The sequence below is a fragment of the Eublepharis macularius genome, chromosome 8 (assembly GCF_028583425.1).
Source record: "Eublepharis macularius isolate TG4126 chromosome 8, MPM_Emac_v1.0, whole genome shotgun sequence".
In the NCBI taxonomy this organism is placed as follows: Eukaryota; Metazoa; Chordata; class Lepidosauria; order Squamata; family Eublepharidae; genus Eublepharis; species Eublepharis macularius.
In genome coordinates, this window is record NC_072797.1 from 13,870,497 (window position 1) to 13,882,634 (window position 12,138).

Here is a 12,138-nt window from a genome sequence, read left to right on the forward strand (position 1 = left end):
TCCTTGTAAGAATTAGTTGCCTCTCCCCACTGCTTTCCTCCAAGGAAGAACAGTATTTTGCAAACATAACTTGTAACTTAGAATTCTAACTATGTTCAGGGGACTTGCTCCACATAAGTGAGCACAGCTTAAGAGGCTTCAAGCACCAAATCCTGCACAATTTGAAACTGAAAAATTACAACCTCCAGGTCTCAGAAGAAACAGTTTGCGTACTGCAAAGGAGCAGCCACACTAGTATGTTGTCATGAACAGTGCCTTGTGGCACATTTAAAACTGATGCATGCTGTGTTATCAGCTGTGGCAGATGCTTGCACACAATGGTACAAACAGAAGGATGGGGGGACACGTGATTGCATACTGAATATATCAAAAAAGCCAGGAGACATTCGTTCCTAGGGCACAGAGGAAAGCAAGATTTAATCAATAGAGAAACCATTCCATCATAGTCGGTATGGCCCACTGCCAAGCAGTAATAAATTGGTAAAGCATACTGAATAGAGTAGGAAAACATCTATTTTCCATAGTCAGCCAGCTGCTCCCATTCTCTATCGATTCAGAGTTTAATGTTAAATCTGCATAAGAATTCTCAGTGCGAAACTTTTAAGGGCTATGGGAAAAAACCGAACAAATGCACCATTTTGACTGCATCTTATTTTTATTTGTGAACTGAACATAGTGTTTATTCTCGAGCCATAAGTTTCTGCTTCTTCAATTTCTTCTGAGATATCTGAAAAATAAGATAAAACGAATCAAAGTCTGCCACAAATATAACATGTACTTACTAAAACTTTCTATTGGAAAAATGGAGAATAGGGCCATCCATGGCTGCTAGCCATGGTGACTAAATGGAACCTCTACGTTCAGAGCCAGTCAACCTTTGAATACCGATGTAAGGAGGCAACATTAGGAGGGGTCTCTATGCTTGGTCGCTGGCCCTCCAGAGTAACTGGCTGGCCACTGTGCAAGACAGGATGCTGCTCTTATGTTCATAACCTCCATTACACAGCGCAGTAAGAAAATCCTTTCAGCATGGTGAAATCATTTAAGGTCAAGAATTACAGCAATGTCTCTTTCTACTAGCAGGCACAAAATTTTGAAGAAGAATGTAAAGTCAATTAGCGATGCTATTACTCATTGGGAAAAAACAATTATAATTTAGGTTGCTTCTTGTGCACCAATTAACCTACCATTTAATCGCCATGAAACATTCTATTAACAAGTCTCCATATACAATGGGTTTACAAGAATGCAGGATTGAATTCACAAACTCAGCATGTCGCCATAATCTACAAGCCAAGCTGCTTCGTACCTTCTTCTTCTGAGCAACTTCTTCTTCTGGCTTGGGAACGATCTGCTCCTTCTCCGTGAGGATCATCTCAATGTGGCAGGGAGAACTCATATAGGGGTTGATGCGACCGTGAGCCCTGTAGGTTCGTCTCCGCATTTTGGGAGCTTTGTTGACCTGAATGTGCTCAATTACTAGAGAATCCACATCCAGACCCTGTGAGGGGGAAGCATTTAGCAGTTCTTGTTACAAACCCCAGCAACCAAGAAGACTTTCTCAAGCAATGCCAAGGCTTTCCAAAAACCAGACCTGGAAAGTCAAATGCAGTTACAGTATGGAATGCTTAGCTGTATCAGGAGACGCTGCCACAGTGGGCTACAACTAGAGTGGTTTCAAAGGAGCCCTACAAAGTTACGACAGTCACCCAATGCGCCACAACTGGCATATTATTATTAATTAGGCTTCTATCCCACCTTCCCCCCAAGCGGGCTCAGAGTGGGTTACGACAAAAAAACATAATAAATTACATTAAAACTTCAATGTCCTATCCAAGAAGCCAGTCTCAATAAACCCCCATGTCTTTACAAATCCTTTCCCACCCTCCAGTTCTATTGCCATCTCTATCTCCAGGTTTCGTTGCCCGTTTTTTTTGCTCAACCTCAAAATCAACATTTCCAGGGTTCCCCACGGGGCTCGATTCTTCTGCTTTCCCAAGTATACTTTAGGTCTCATTCTTCACACAGCACGATCCTATCTTCTCTCTCTTTTCAGCAACTCCAAGGTCTGCCTGCTGCTCACATATATGGTTCATGCCTCTAAAACTGCCATATACTGAATCAGATCCTTGGCCCATCAGTAACCGTATTGTCTACTCAAACTGGCAGCAGTTATCTGGAGTCTCAGAATGAGGTCTCTTACATCACCTATTACCTGATCCTTTTAACTGGAGATACCGGGGATCGAGCCAGGACCTTCTTCGTGCCAAGCAGAAACTCTACCCCCTGACCCATGCCCCCACGAATACCACCCTCTTCCATTCTGACTGCATCACTTCTATCTTCAATACCCCATTACAATGGCATACGAGCCATTCATTTTATTTCAAAACACACCGGATCCTCAATGAGATGCAGTGTTTCCAATTACGGAATCTTGCTTAGAGGGCCGCCTTCTAAGCAAGGTCCTTTTAAGTTATGTGCATCAACTAGTATTTGATTTTTACCTTCAGCTCAGCGTTGCTCTCAGCATTCTTGAGCATATGCAGGAGGAACTCAGCACTCTTCTTCGGCCAGCGCCCCTGGGTCCAGCCCCACTGCTTGGCCTACAATGTGAAGAACGTAGAATCAGCTCCCTTTGAAACAAGAACATTAACCTGATTGCCATTTTCAAAGGTTGCTCAGAACATAAGTTTCTTTTCATGGTTAATCCAAAGGTGTCCTAAGAAAGTCATCATAGCAACCACACACATGCATAGAACATGACTGATGGAAAAAATCAGAGGTGTTACATCAAAGTAATTTTAGAGATAAAGTTATCTCCTCAAACACTCGTATCATGTACACCTGCAATTCCTGTATTAAACCGATCAGAAGAAAACAAAAATCCAGTACAAGCCACACAGTATTTTGGGATACTGAAAAATGACCTAGTTTCAAAATGGTGAAAATAATCTGCCATTGAAATAAATACTGTAGGCACCAGATGGACAGCAGGCAGGCAAGGGGACAATTCAGCAGACAGATAAACAAAATTTTTAAGCAGCTTTATCCACATGCTGCACATGGAATACATGCTACCCCCGACTGGTTTGCAATAATCTCATGAACTCACGGGGATTTCAATGTTTTGCACACAATTCTCAGCACAGTTTATTGTCAGTTCTCTTACAGGTTCACCTGTTGCATCTTTCCTTTGTCCAACTGGTAAGCCATGCACCCATCCCCTTCTTCCTTCACAGAGACTTTTACACAACCATACCTGAGCACATCTGCCAACCCCGCCATTGTAGCGACGAAAGGGAACACACTGTTTCTTCAATGTCACATCTTTCAAATATTTGGTGGCCTTCCGAATGTGCATACCCTTGATAGCTTGGGCTGTCTCACGTGTATTCTGAAAAGAAAAAAAGGACAAACTTTTTGGCAACACTGGCTGCTTTCTACAAGTTGTTTGGAAGTAAGTAGGCTACAAACCGTGAAGTCAGTTACTCAGACATACAGGGCTTTATAGAATTATGGCTGAAGTCTGTACAAGAATCAAGACGTAACTGGAGAAGTAACTGCTCAGAGTGAACTGGTGTTTTCATGATAAATCCAAAGGTGTCCTAAGATAGTCATCACTGCAGTTACTCTTCTTCCAGAAATATGATCCCTCACAGGTATCCACTGGGCTCTTTTTCAGCTGGAACGTGGTGGAACGGAGTTCCGGAACCTCTTGAAAATGGTCACATGGCTGGTGGCCACGCCCCCTGATCTCCAGACAGAGGGGAGTTTAGTTGCCCTCCAAGCCACTGCGGCGCGGGGAGCAATCTAAACTCCCCTCTGTCTGGAGATCAGTGGGCAGGGCCACCAGCCATGCAACCATTTTTTGCTGAGGGTGATTTAAACTTTTAAAAACTCCCCCCTTGTTCCAGTTGACCAAAAGTGACCTCATTGGTCCTGGGAGCATGCATGCACTTTGCGCGCGTGCATGTGGTACCAGGGGCACCACCTCCCGCCAAGAGTTTTCCCCTGGCAACCCACTGAGTTCCACCACCTCCTTCCCCCGTTAAAAAGCCCTGGGTATCCAAAATATTCTCTAACTAATATTCTCAATGGGCAGTCTGATCAAGGCAAGCAATACAGAAGAGCTACACTATAGTAGTGTTAGAACTGTTATGTAATTCCAATTTTTCCAATTCTGGAATGTTTATGGTAATGAATTGCACTACAAGTTACTTCAGCATACAGAACTGAGAAAGCACTCAAATGCAACATATGTTCTTGATTACATTAAACCAAGTTTGACAGAACTTGTAGTAGTTGTGAGACTCAACAGCAGTAAACAGGCCCTGAAAACAGGATTCTAACTTTCTAGTCTCTTCCTTTTGTTTATGGCAAGCCTAAAATAAGAATATACACGCAGATATATTAAGAGGTGAAGATACACAAAGCTGTTTGGGCGCTGACTAATTTACCTCGTACAATGCAATGGGAAAAAAATCAAAATTAAGCTACAAAAACTATATTCCACTGATGTTTACAAATCTAATGCATCTAGTGACTACATGCAATCTAACACTACAAAATACATGACTTCAAGCAAGAGTTATGCTCTAGTCCACCCTTCTAATTTCAAGAGAGAAAAAAACTGAAGTTCGATTCCACATACCTTGAAGTGGACTCGAAGGTTGGAGCCCCTCGACTTGCATGCTGTATTGGGGAAAAAATGAGCGTTAAAAATCTTAATACACGTCATCATGTCTAAAGCATGTCAAGCACACACCGGAGAAACTTACTTACACTTTGTGGGGTTCTCTGGATCAAGCGAATAGCGAACCATTTTCAGAGATTAACTAAGAAAAAAAATGAAAAAGGGGCGTGATTCAGGTTTGTAACAGGTCCTCTGAATTTTCTCAATAACTTAACAGATTAGGGTTCCATTTAAAGCTGCTCAGAAGTAATAGTATTTTCATGATTTATTCCAAAGGTGTCCTAAGAAAGTCATCATTGCAGCCTCTGTGTTTAATCATAAAGTGTTTTCTGCCCCTTAATTCATATACATAGAGGATAAAAGCAAGTAAGGGGACTCAATGCATTATTTCCTGATCCTTTACTTCACCATCCTACAGAACAATCCTATGTACAGCTATTCTAAACTTCATGATTTCAATGAAACAACTCTGCACTGGATTGCACACCTGGAATCATATTAAGGTACAGTCGAGGAAGACTACTTAGTAACTATGTAAACACTCAAGAGACTACATACCATTTTTCATTAAACAAGCCCATGGCCAAAAACTGGATATTTCAAGTTTTATAAAAGCACCGAGGATCACTTAAGCCAACACAAATTATAAAGGATTTTAAGAAAATCAACAATAGCAAATCTTTTCAAGCATCCCAGCAACTTACAATTTTTTAAACAGATTTGAAAAGGTAGCTTTGGTTTTTTTAAGTACCAGGCCTGTATGGGGCTTATGGATTTTAACTTAGCCCTGTTATGATTCACTTTGCTTTTAGCTTGGCAGGGCAGTCTTAGCTTTCAAGAAGTACTGTTGGAGATCTCATTAGCACCACTTAAGTACTGATCTTCTAACAAAGAAGCTTTCTGTGATACACAAAATGAAGCATTCAGAACCTATATACTGGATAGGGTGGTGATAGGGTTACCAACCTCCAAACGGAGCCCCAAATTATAAATTGATCTCCAAACAACAGCACTCCTCTGGAGAAAATGCCTGCTTTGGTCAGTAGACCCGATCACATTTACCCTTCTGAGCTCCTTACCCTCCCCAAACCCCACCCTGCACCCCCAAAATTTCCAGGAAGTTTTCAACCCGGCGTTGTCAACCCGAGGTGGTGAGGATCTCCGTCTCCCCGCATCAATGCGCAGCCTATTCAACATCAACCCCCTACTACCACCAATACAAACACCTTCAGGGATACGTGTTCAGCCTAGAAGATTACGCTATTTGCATCCGTGCTCCCGGGCTGCCCAGGCAAAAGCTGCGCTTCGTCTCTAATAGGAAAGCCGTGCCGAGGGCATCCCTACCTTCTCTGAGAATAAGAAGCCTGCAAAATGCTTCGGCATCTTCTCCTCCAGCCTGATTTGGCCCCCCCTTCCCCAGTTTTCACGCTATCTCCAAAGCAGGCGCTTCTACATCCGGGGCTTTGGCAGGCCCCCTCTTGACAACAGCGGCCATTTTCGCCGCTTCTACCGTGGCCTTCGCCGTCCCTCCTCTTCCCCCCTCCTCTCAGCCCTCAAACTCGGAAATGCCGCAGCGGGCGAGCGCCTAGACGTCTCCCCTCTCCCCGCGGCATGCTCTCCGGGGCCTCCGTCGCAGGATGGCGGCGTTCAATGGCGGATACCAACCCGGGGCCCGAGCAACCCGACTGAGCTCACCTGAAAGGGATCGCTACCGCCGGGAAAAGGAAGGGCAAAGCATTCTGGGAGGGTGTCGTGGGACTTCCGACTCTCGCGAGAGTTCTCGCCGGCGAGATCCAAACCAAAGGCGGAAGCTGGAGCTGATGGGAAGAAGGGAATGAATCAAAGGCGTAGTTGACATGTATAGCAAGAGGGCAGCGAGGAGGTGTCGCGTAAAAAGGTCTTGTTTATGCTGGAACGCTTGCGGAGCTATACATATACACTTCCACCATCTATTATTACAGTGCTACAATACATTCTTAGCTATTATTAACTAATATTAACTGAATAACGAATACATTATGATTAACGATTAACTAAACTGATATTAATTAACCAATACAATATTAATTAACCAATATTAATATCAGCTAACAAATATTATTAACTCGTAAACTAAATAACTAATACGTTATTAACTAATTAATGAATATTAATACCTTCTTTACATAATAGTAATTACATTAATAATATATTATTAAATCCTTAACTATCTTAATTAACTTTTACATTATTAATACATTATTATAATAAATACATTAATAACACAATTAAAACAACATAAGATATACTCTTGAGGATAACTTCAGGTAAGTAGTTTTATGCAGTAGGACGGAATCAAATTCCACTGAACGGAAGATATATAATGTCATGTATGGTGGAAAGTGCCGTCAAGTTGTAGATGACAATAACAGAGATAGATTAGATGATAGATAGATAGATAATTTTGTCACCCGCTTACTCTTCCAGGAGCTAGAGCCTGCATCACTGTTAGGCTGCTTTTTAAAAAGAACAAATGTGGTTAGAGTGTTGGGTTAGGATCGGGAAGACCCTACTCTGAATTCCCACTCTGCCAGGGAAGCTCACTGGGTGACTTTGGGCCAGTAGCATCCTCTCAGCTTAGCCTACCTCACAGGGTTGTTTTGAGGATAAAATGGAGGAGAGAACGCCGTAAGCTGCTTTGGGTCCCCATAGGGGAGACAGAAATAAGTTATATACTACAAACAGCCTGCTTCAGCCCACAGCAGTTATCACAGGTGTGTTGCAAGTTGGCCAATCATGCGCTCGTCTGTCAGATCGAAGCTCATTGTGACCATTTGGCAGCAGTGACAGGTGCTCTGATACAAAGCACAGATCAGTTGGCAAAGAGCTCCTTATGGAAGCTCCCGCTAAGGGGGCTTCCATGCACAGACAGGATTTTGTGGTTTCCCCGTGGCTGGTGCAGCTGCCAATTAAGTGCAGCAGCAATGGGGCAGCAATGGGTCTTCCACATGGCAGATTTCCCTGCCTCAGTCCCCCAGCAACTGCCAGCCACCCCCCACCCCTGGGCCACGAGGGCTTTTGCAATTTTTAAAGTCAGCACTAGAATACCATTATGTCAATATACAGTTGTAACAATAGGTATAGCAGGTCCATTGAACTCCCAGCTTTCAGTTTTAAAAAAGTAATTCTCTTTCTTTATATCTTCACAATGGAAGGGCTAGAAACATTTTTTTTTTGTTCAACAAAAGCTGAGAATTCAGAGAACTTGCTACACCTAGCATAACAACGGCATATCAATAAAATAATACTCTACTGCAAAAAATTTTTTAAAAATTTAAAACCCGTGGTGAAGGGGAAGAATTGGCTGTCATGAGACAGGGTATGGGGAAATGGCAGCCATGTGGGCTGGAAAATTCAAATGCTCCCACCCACACTTCAGCCATCCAGGTTTTTCTGCAATATTTCACAAAACTTCAGAGCAAAGCAGGTTTGAGAAAGATCGGAGGAAAGCAAAGAAAGCTCCCAGAGGGGTACAGTAAAAACAAACAAACCTGCTTCCCAAAACTGTGAGAAAACAATAAATTAAAAAACCCCACTGCTTTCCAAAAGCTTTGAACTGGGGCAGATAACCTGTGTGGAAATGGCCTTAGTTTACAGGTAAGAGACAATTGAATTAAATCTGCAGCAAGTAAAAAACAAGCCAATAGGTGGTGCTGTTTTATAGCCTTGAAACTTCAAAAAGCATCAGCGTAATTTTTGGCACCTGACAAACAGGAGTTAGGACTTTTGGGTTCTCTACTGAAGAAGTTTCGTCTTTGGAAACTTTCTTCCTAATCTTTGCAGTTGCTGATAAGCAGAGACACTTTTTTTTTGCAGTTATCTCAGGCAGAAAGATTTGCACCACAATCCCATGCAGACTTACTCAGAAATAAGTCCCAGTGTCTTCAATGGAGGTTTCTTCTGGGTAAGTGTGCACAGGATTGCACAGAATCCTAGAGCTGAAATGGTCCTTTTATTACCTCCATTCTTTCATCCTATTTAATGCAGGAAATTGAAAGCTAGAGCTTTTTGTTAGGTGCTCTCTAAGTACTTTTGAATCTATCTAAACAACTGCAAGACATGTAAAATTTTTTTTTTTAAAGTACACACACGTGAGATGTGATTCTCAGGATTATCATGGAATATGCTCTGACCTGGTCTAGATATATCTTGAGAACACTCTGAATACTTGTTCTGTCAAATAATTGCTCAAACAAGAATTCTGAAAGCAAGTGGACCGAGCCAAAAAGCCTGAACAATTTTTGGGACACACTTGTGAAATTGTGCACTGCTGATTAATGTACAAGAACTCTATAACTATATTGGATGTCTGTGCAGTGATTTCCCTGGAAAAGTGAAGCGCAGGTTTAAACCAATCCCATTAAAAATAAATTCAGTGGGATGCCAAACTGTGTCACTTTGCCTGGTTCATATTCTACCAGGGCTTTTTTTCAGCAGGATCTCCCAGGATCTGAGATCCAGCACCTCTGAAAAAAGATCATGTGACTGGTGGCCCCACCCCTGGTACCCAAAGACCCATGGGCCGTCTCCCCGGTTGGAGCTTCTCCCAGGCCGCCTGCTTCCCCGGCCTTTTCCCCCAGCCTTTCCCTCCCTCCCTCCCTCCCTCCCTCTCTCTCTTTCTCTTCTTTCCTTGCTTCTTTCTTTCCTTCCCTCCCTCTTTCCATGTCTTCTTCTCTTTCTTCCTGCCATGCCACCTCTAGCAGTTGCCACTTCATGTGGCAGTGAACTTCATATATTACAGATGCACTCTTTAATATCCAGAGGAGTTAGCCGTGTTAGTCTGTAGTTGCAAAATATTAAGAATCCAGTAGCATCTTTAAGACTAGCCTGTATTGAGGCATAAGCTTTTGAAAACCACATGCGTAAGTGGGTGTCATCAGTATATTGATGGCACCCGATACCAATGCCTCCAACAATCTAATTCAAAAGTCTTTTAATCAAATGGATTCTGGTTTAGGAAAAGGCGTGACCAAACTTGCAATTTGCTGCTCACAAAGTAGATTTCTGGCTCCCAACACTGCACTGCTTAGAGGGAACATTGCAGTAAGGGGCGGGAAGGCAAGCAGGCCCGAATCGAGGGAGCGTTCTGGAGGTGGTGGTGGTTGCGAGGTCACTTCTGGAAGTGATGTCACTTCCCGGAAGTGACGTTGTCATGTGTTTCCGGTGGCGGGGACAAAGTCTGGGGACTCTGTTTCAGCATGCACACCGTCACTACAATATGGTTTCTAAATGTCATTTTTGAAATAAAGTATACTTTTTTCTTCCATAACTCATGAGGTTGGGATTAGGGGGAGGGAGAGTTATGATATCCAGTTAGTTCTTGGCTGGCCCAAATTATGCTTAGATGACCATGAGACCTTGCAAGGGAAGAACATTTCTCCAAGGGTCTGGCCTTTGTCACTCATATTTTTTTAGGTTAAAAAATTATTTGGTTTAATCTTTTATAGATGGTCAAGAAACATGCCATTTTCCTAATACGGGTTATCTCCATGGTACTTAATTGCAGAATTGCAGTCTAAAAGTGTAGAGTTCTATTTTTTATTGTTAAAAATAATGTATTGACTTTGTTTATAACCCACCATTCTCTCCAGTAGAGACCCAAAGCGACTTACATCATTCTCCTCTCCTCCATTTTATTTTCAAAACAACCCTGTGAGGTAGAATAGGCTGAGAGTGCGTAACTGGCCCAAGATCACCCAGTAAGCCACTGTGGCAGACTGGGAGAGTTGCCAAACTCCAAGTGGGGCCTGGAGATCTTCCCAGCATTACAACTGATCTCCAAACTACAGAGATCAGTTCCCCTGGAGAAAAAAAACGGCTTTAGAAAGTAAGCTATATGGCATCATACCATGCTGAGATACCTCTCCTCCCGAAGCCCCACTGTGCCTGGCTTCACCCCCAAATTTTGAGGAGTTTCCCAAACTCGAGTTGACAACCCTACAGTGTAGAGATTCCTCCCAAATCCTAGTCTCACATTCTACCTTTCTACCATATTGGCCTTCTAATCAATAATGGCTAATGAACCTGTCTTATTTGTTTCACCAGCTTCCTCCTGAGCCCCTTGTTGGCATCCCAGGGCAAGGTCACAGTTCTAAATTAAATTTAAATCACAAAATGGAACCCTGTTGACTTCAACAGGATCTGACTGACACAAAAGCATAGCCTTGAGGTTTAGTGACTGCCATACACATATGTAATGCGAGTTAATGATCAATTACCCTACACACTATCAAGCAGGTATGTGCTTTTGCTAGGAATAGAATAGCAAGGTTTTGAAACATTATGGGATGACTCAGATTCTACCACCTTCTGTTCCTCTGCTGTTCGTCCTTGCTGGGGCATTTCTCCATTCATAAAAAGAGTAGGTGTTTATCTCTGTAGGATGATTCTAGTCATCAAATGTCTTTTCTATTTTGTAGAAGTTTATTACGGCACAGCAACTCGAATGTTTTTGCATGGCGCATGAATGTAGACACCCTGGCTTAATCCTGGCATGTTCTCTAGCAATGCTGGCCAGCAATCTAGTAGGGTCTGTGAAGGGGGGGCAGTGATGGTGATGAAATCAGCGTTTTCAAGGCAGACTATGATTTAAATAATCATATAAGAGCTAACAATGGTTGGGAAGAGACCATGGTTCCATGTTATATGTGAACCATGGTCAAAGCAAACCGTGATTTGAATAATCATATAAGAGTTGGAAATATACCACGGTTCTATGTTATGTCTGAACCATGGTCAAGGCAAACCATGATTTGAATAATCATAAGAGCTAACTATGGTTGGGAATAGACATGGTTCCATGTTATGTCTGAATCATGGTCAAAACAAACCATGATTTGAATAATAATATGAGCTAACCATAGTTGGGAATAGACCATGGTTCCGTGTAATGTCTGGACCAAGCCATAAGGTTGGTTCTCATGCATTGATCATGCACATCACTTTACTTGCACTGGTGAACATGCGAAGCAGCCCCTCTGATGATCATTGTGATTGAGGTGACCGGACAGTTCTGTCTGTGGCATTGGAACTGTCCGTTCACACATGCTAGTGATGCATTCTTTAGCCCCAAAAAGGTCAACACACTCATGTGAGCAAAATACCTTACTTTTTGTTTATTGGATCCATAGAATAAAAAGTAAAAAATAAATGAAATACAGGTCGCTCTGGGTGTTGAAGTGTGCAGTTTCATGTGTCTGAGGAATAATTCTAAAATCTGCCAACCTCTGCGCCAGCAGTTTTCAAAGCGGGCATCTTCGGGGAATGCTTCTATATAAGGTCGTCTATATAAGGTTTTTGAATCCTGGTATGTCTGCCCTGTGTGGATCCCCTGCTCCTTACAGAAAGCGGAAGGCACTTAGGCATGCTCAGTTCATGCAAGGTGCCCCCTAGAACATGCCAAA

The 12,138-nt window shown here is 42.7% G+C and overlaps 1 protein-coding gene and 3 non-coding genes across 5 annotated transcripts; all 4 read right to left on the reverse strand.

Moving 5' to 3' along the window:
- Positions 1 to 636: 636 nt before the first annotated feature.
- RPL17 (ribosomal protein L17) lies at positions 637 to 4,844 on the reverse strand. 2 transcript variants are annotated; one of them, XM_054987276.1, is made up of 6 exons: positions 4,786 to 4,844; positions 4,655 to 4,695; positions 3,263 to 3,397; positions 2,508 to 2,606; positions 1,310 to 1,501; positions 637 to 727 (listed from the first exon to the last, which is right to left on the reverse strand). In XM_054987276.1, exons 1-6 carry the CDS (start codon positions 4,823 to 4,825, stop codon positions 680 to 682), a joined length of 555 nt encoding a protein of 184 aa, XP_054843251.1. In that variant the 5' UTR covers positions 4,826 to 4,844; the 3' UTR covers positions 637 to 679. The 2 variants fall into 2 exon arrangements, with proteins under 2 accessions (XP_054843251.1, XP_054843253.1); XM_054987278.1 differs by having other exon boundaries at positions 4,782 to 4,800.
- Positions 2,677 to 2,743, reverse strand: LOC129335247 (small nucleolar RNA SNORD58). The gene has a single exon (XR_008597589.1). It is a non-coding gene; the product is annotated as a small nucleolar RNA SNORD58 (small nucleolar RNA).
- On the reverse strand, positions 3,563 to 3,629 carry LOC129335248 (small nucleolar RNA SNORD58). The gene has a single exon (XR_008597590.1). It is a non-coding gene; the product is annotated as a small nucleolar RNA SNORD58 (small nucleolar RNA).
- An 87-nt stretch (positions 4,845 to 4,931) lies between the features above and the next one.
- LOC129335249 (small nucleolar RNA SNORD58) lies at positions 4,932 to 4,998 on the reverse strand. The gene has a single exon (XR_008597591.1). It is a non-coding gene; the product is annotated as a small nucleolar RNA SNORD58 (small nucleolar RNA).
- Between the last annotated feature and the right edge of the window lie 7,140 nt (positions 4,999 to 12,138).

Coding starts and splice junctions, on each gene's coding strand:
- RPL17 (XM_054987276.1), bottom strand. CDS start 4,825: ATGGTTCGCTATTCGCTTGATCCAGAGAACCCCACAAAGT. Junction 4,696..4,785: donor TCCAGAGAACCCCACAAAGT/GTAAGTAAGTTT, acceptor TCCCCAATACAG/CATGCAAGTCGAGGGGCTCC. Junction 728..1,309: donor AAGTTGCTCAGAAGAAGAAG/GTACGAAGCAGC, acceptor CTTATTTTTCAG/ATATCTCAGAAGAAATTGAA.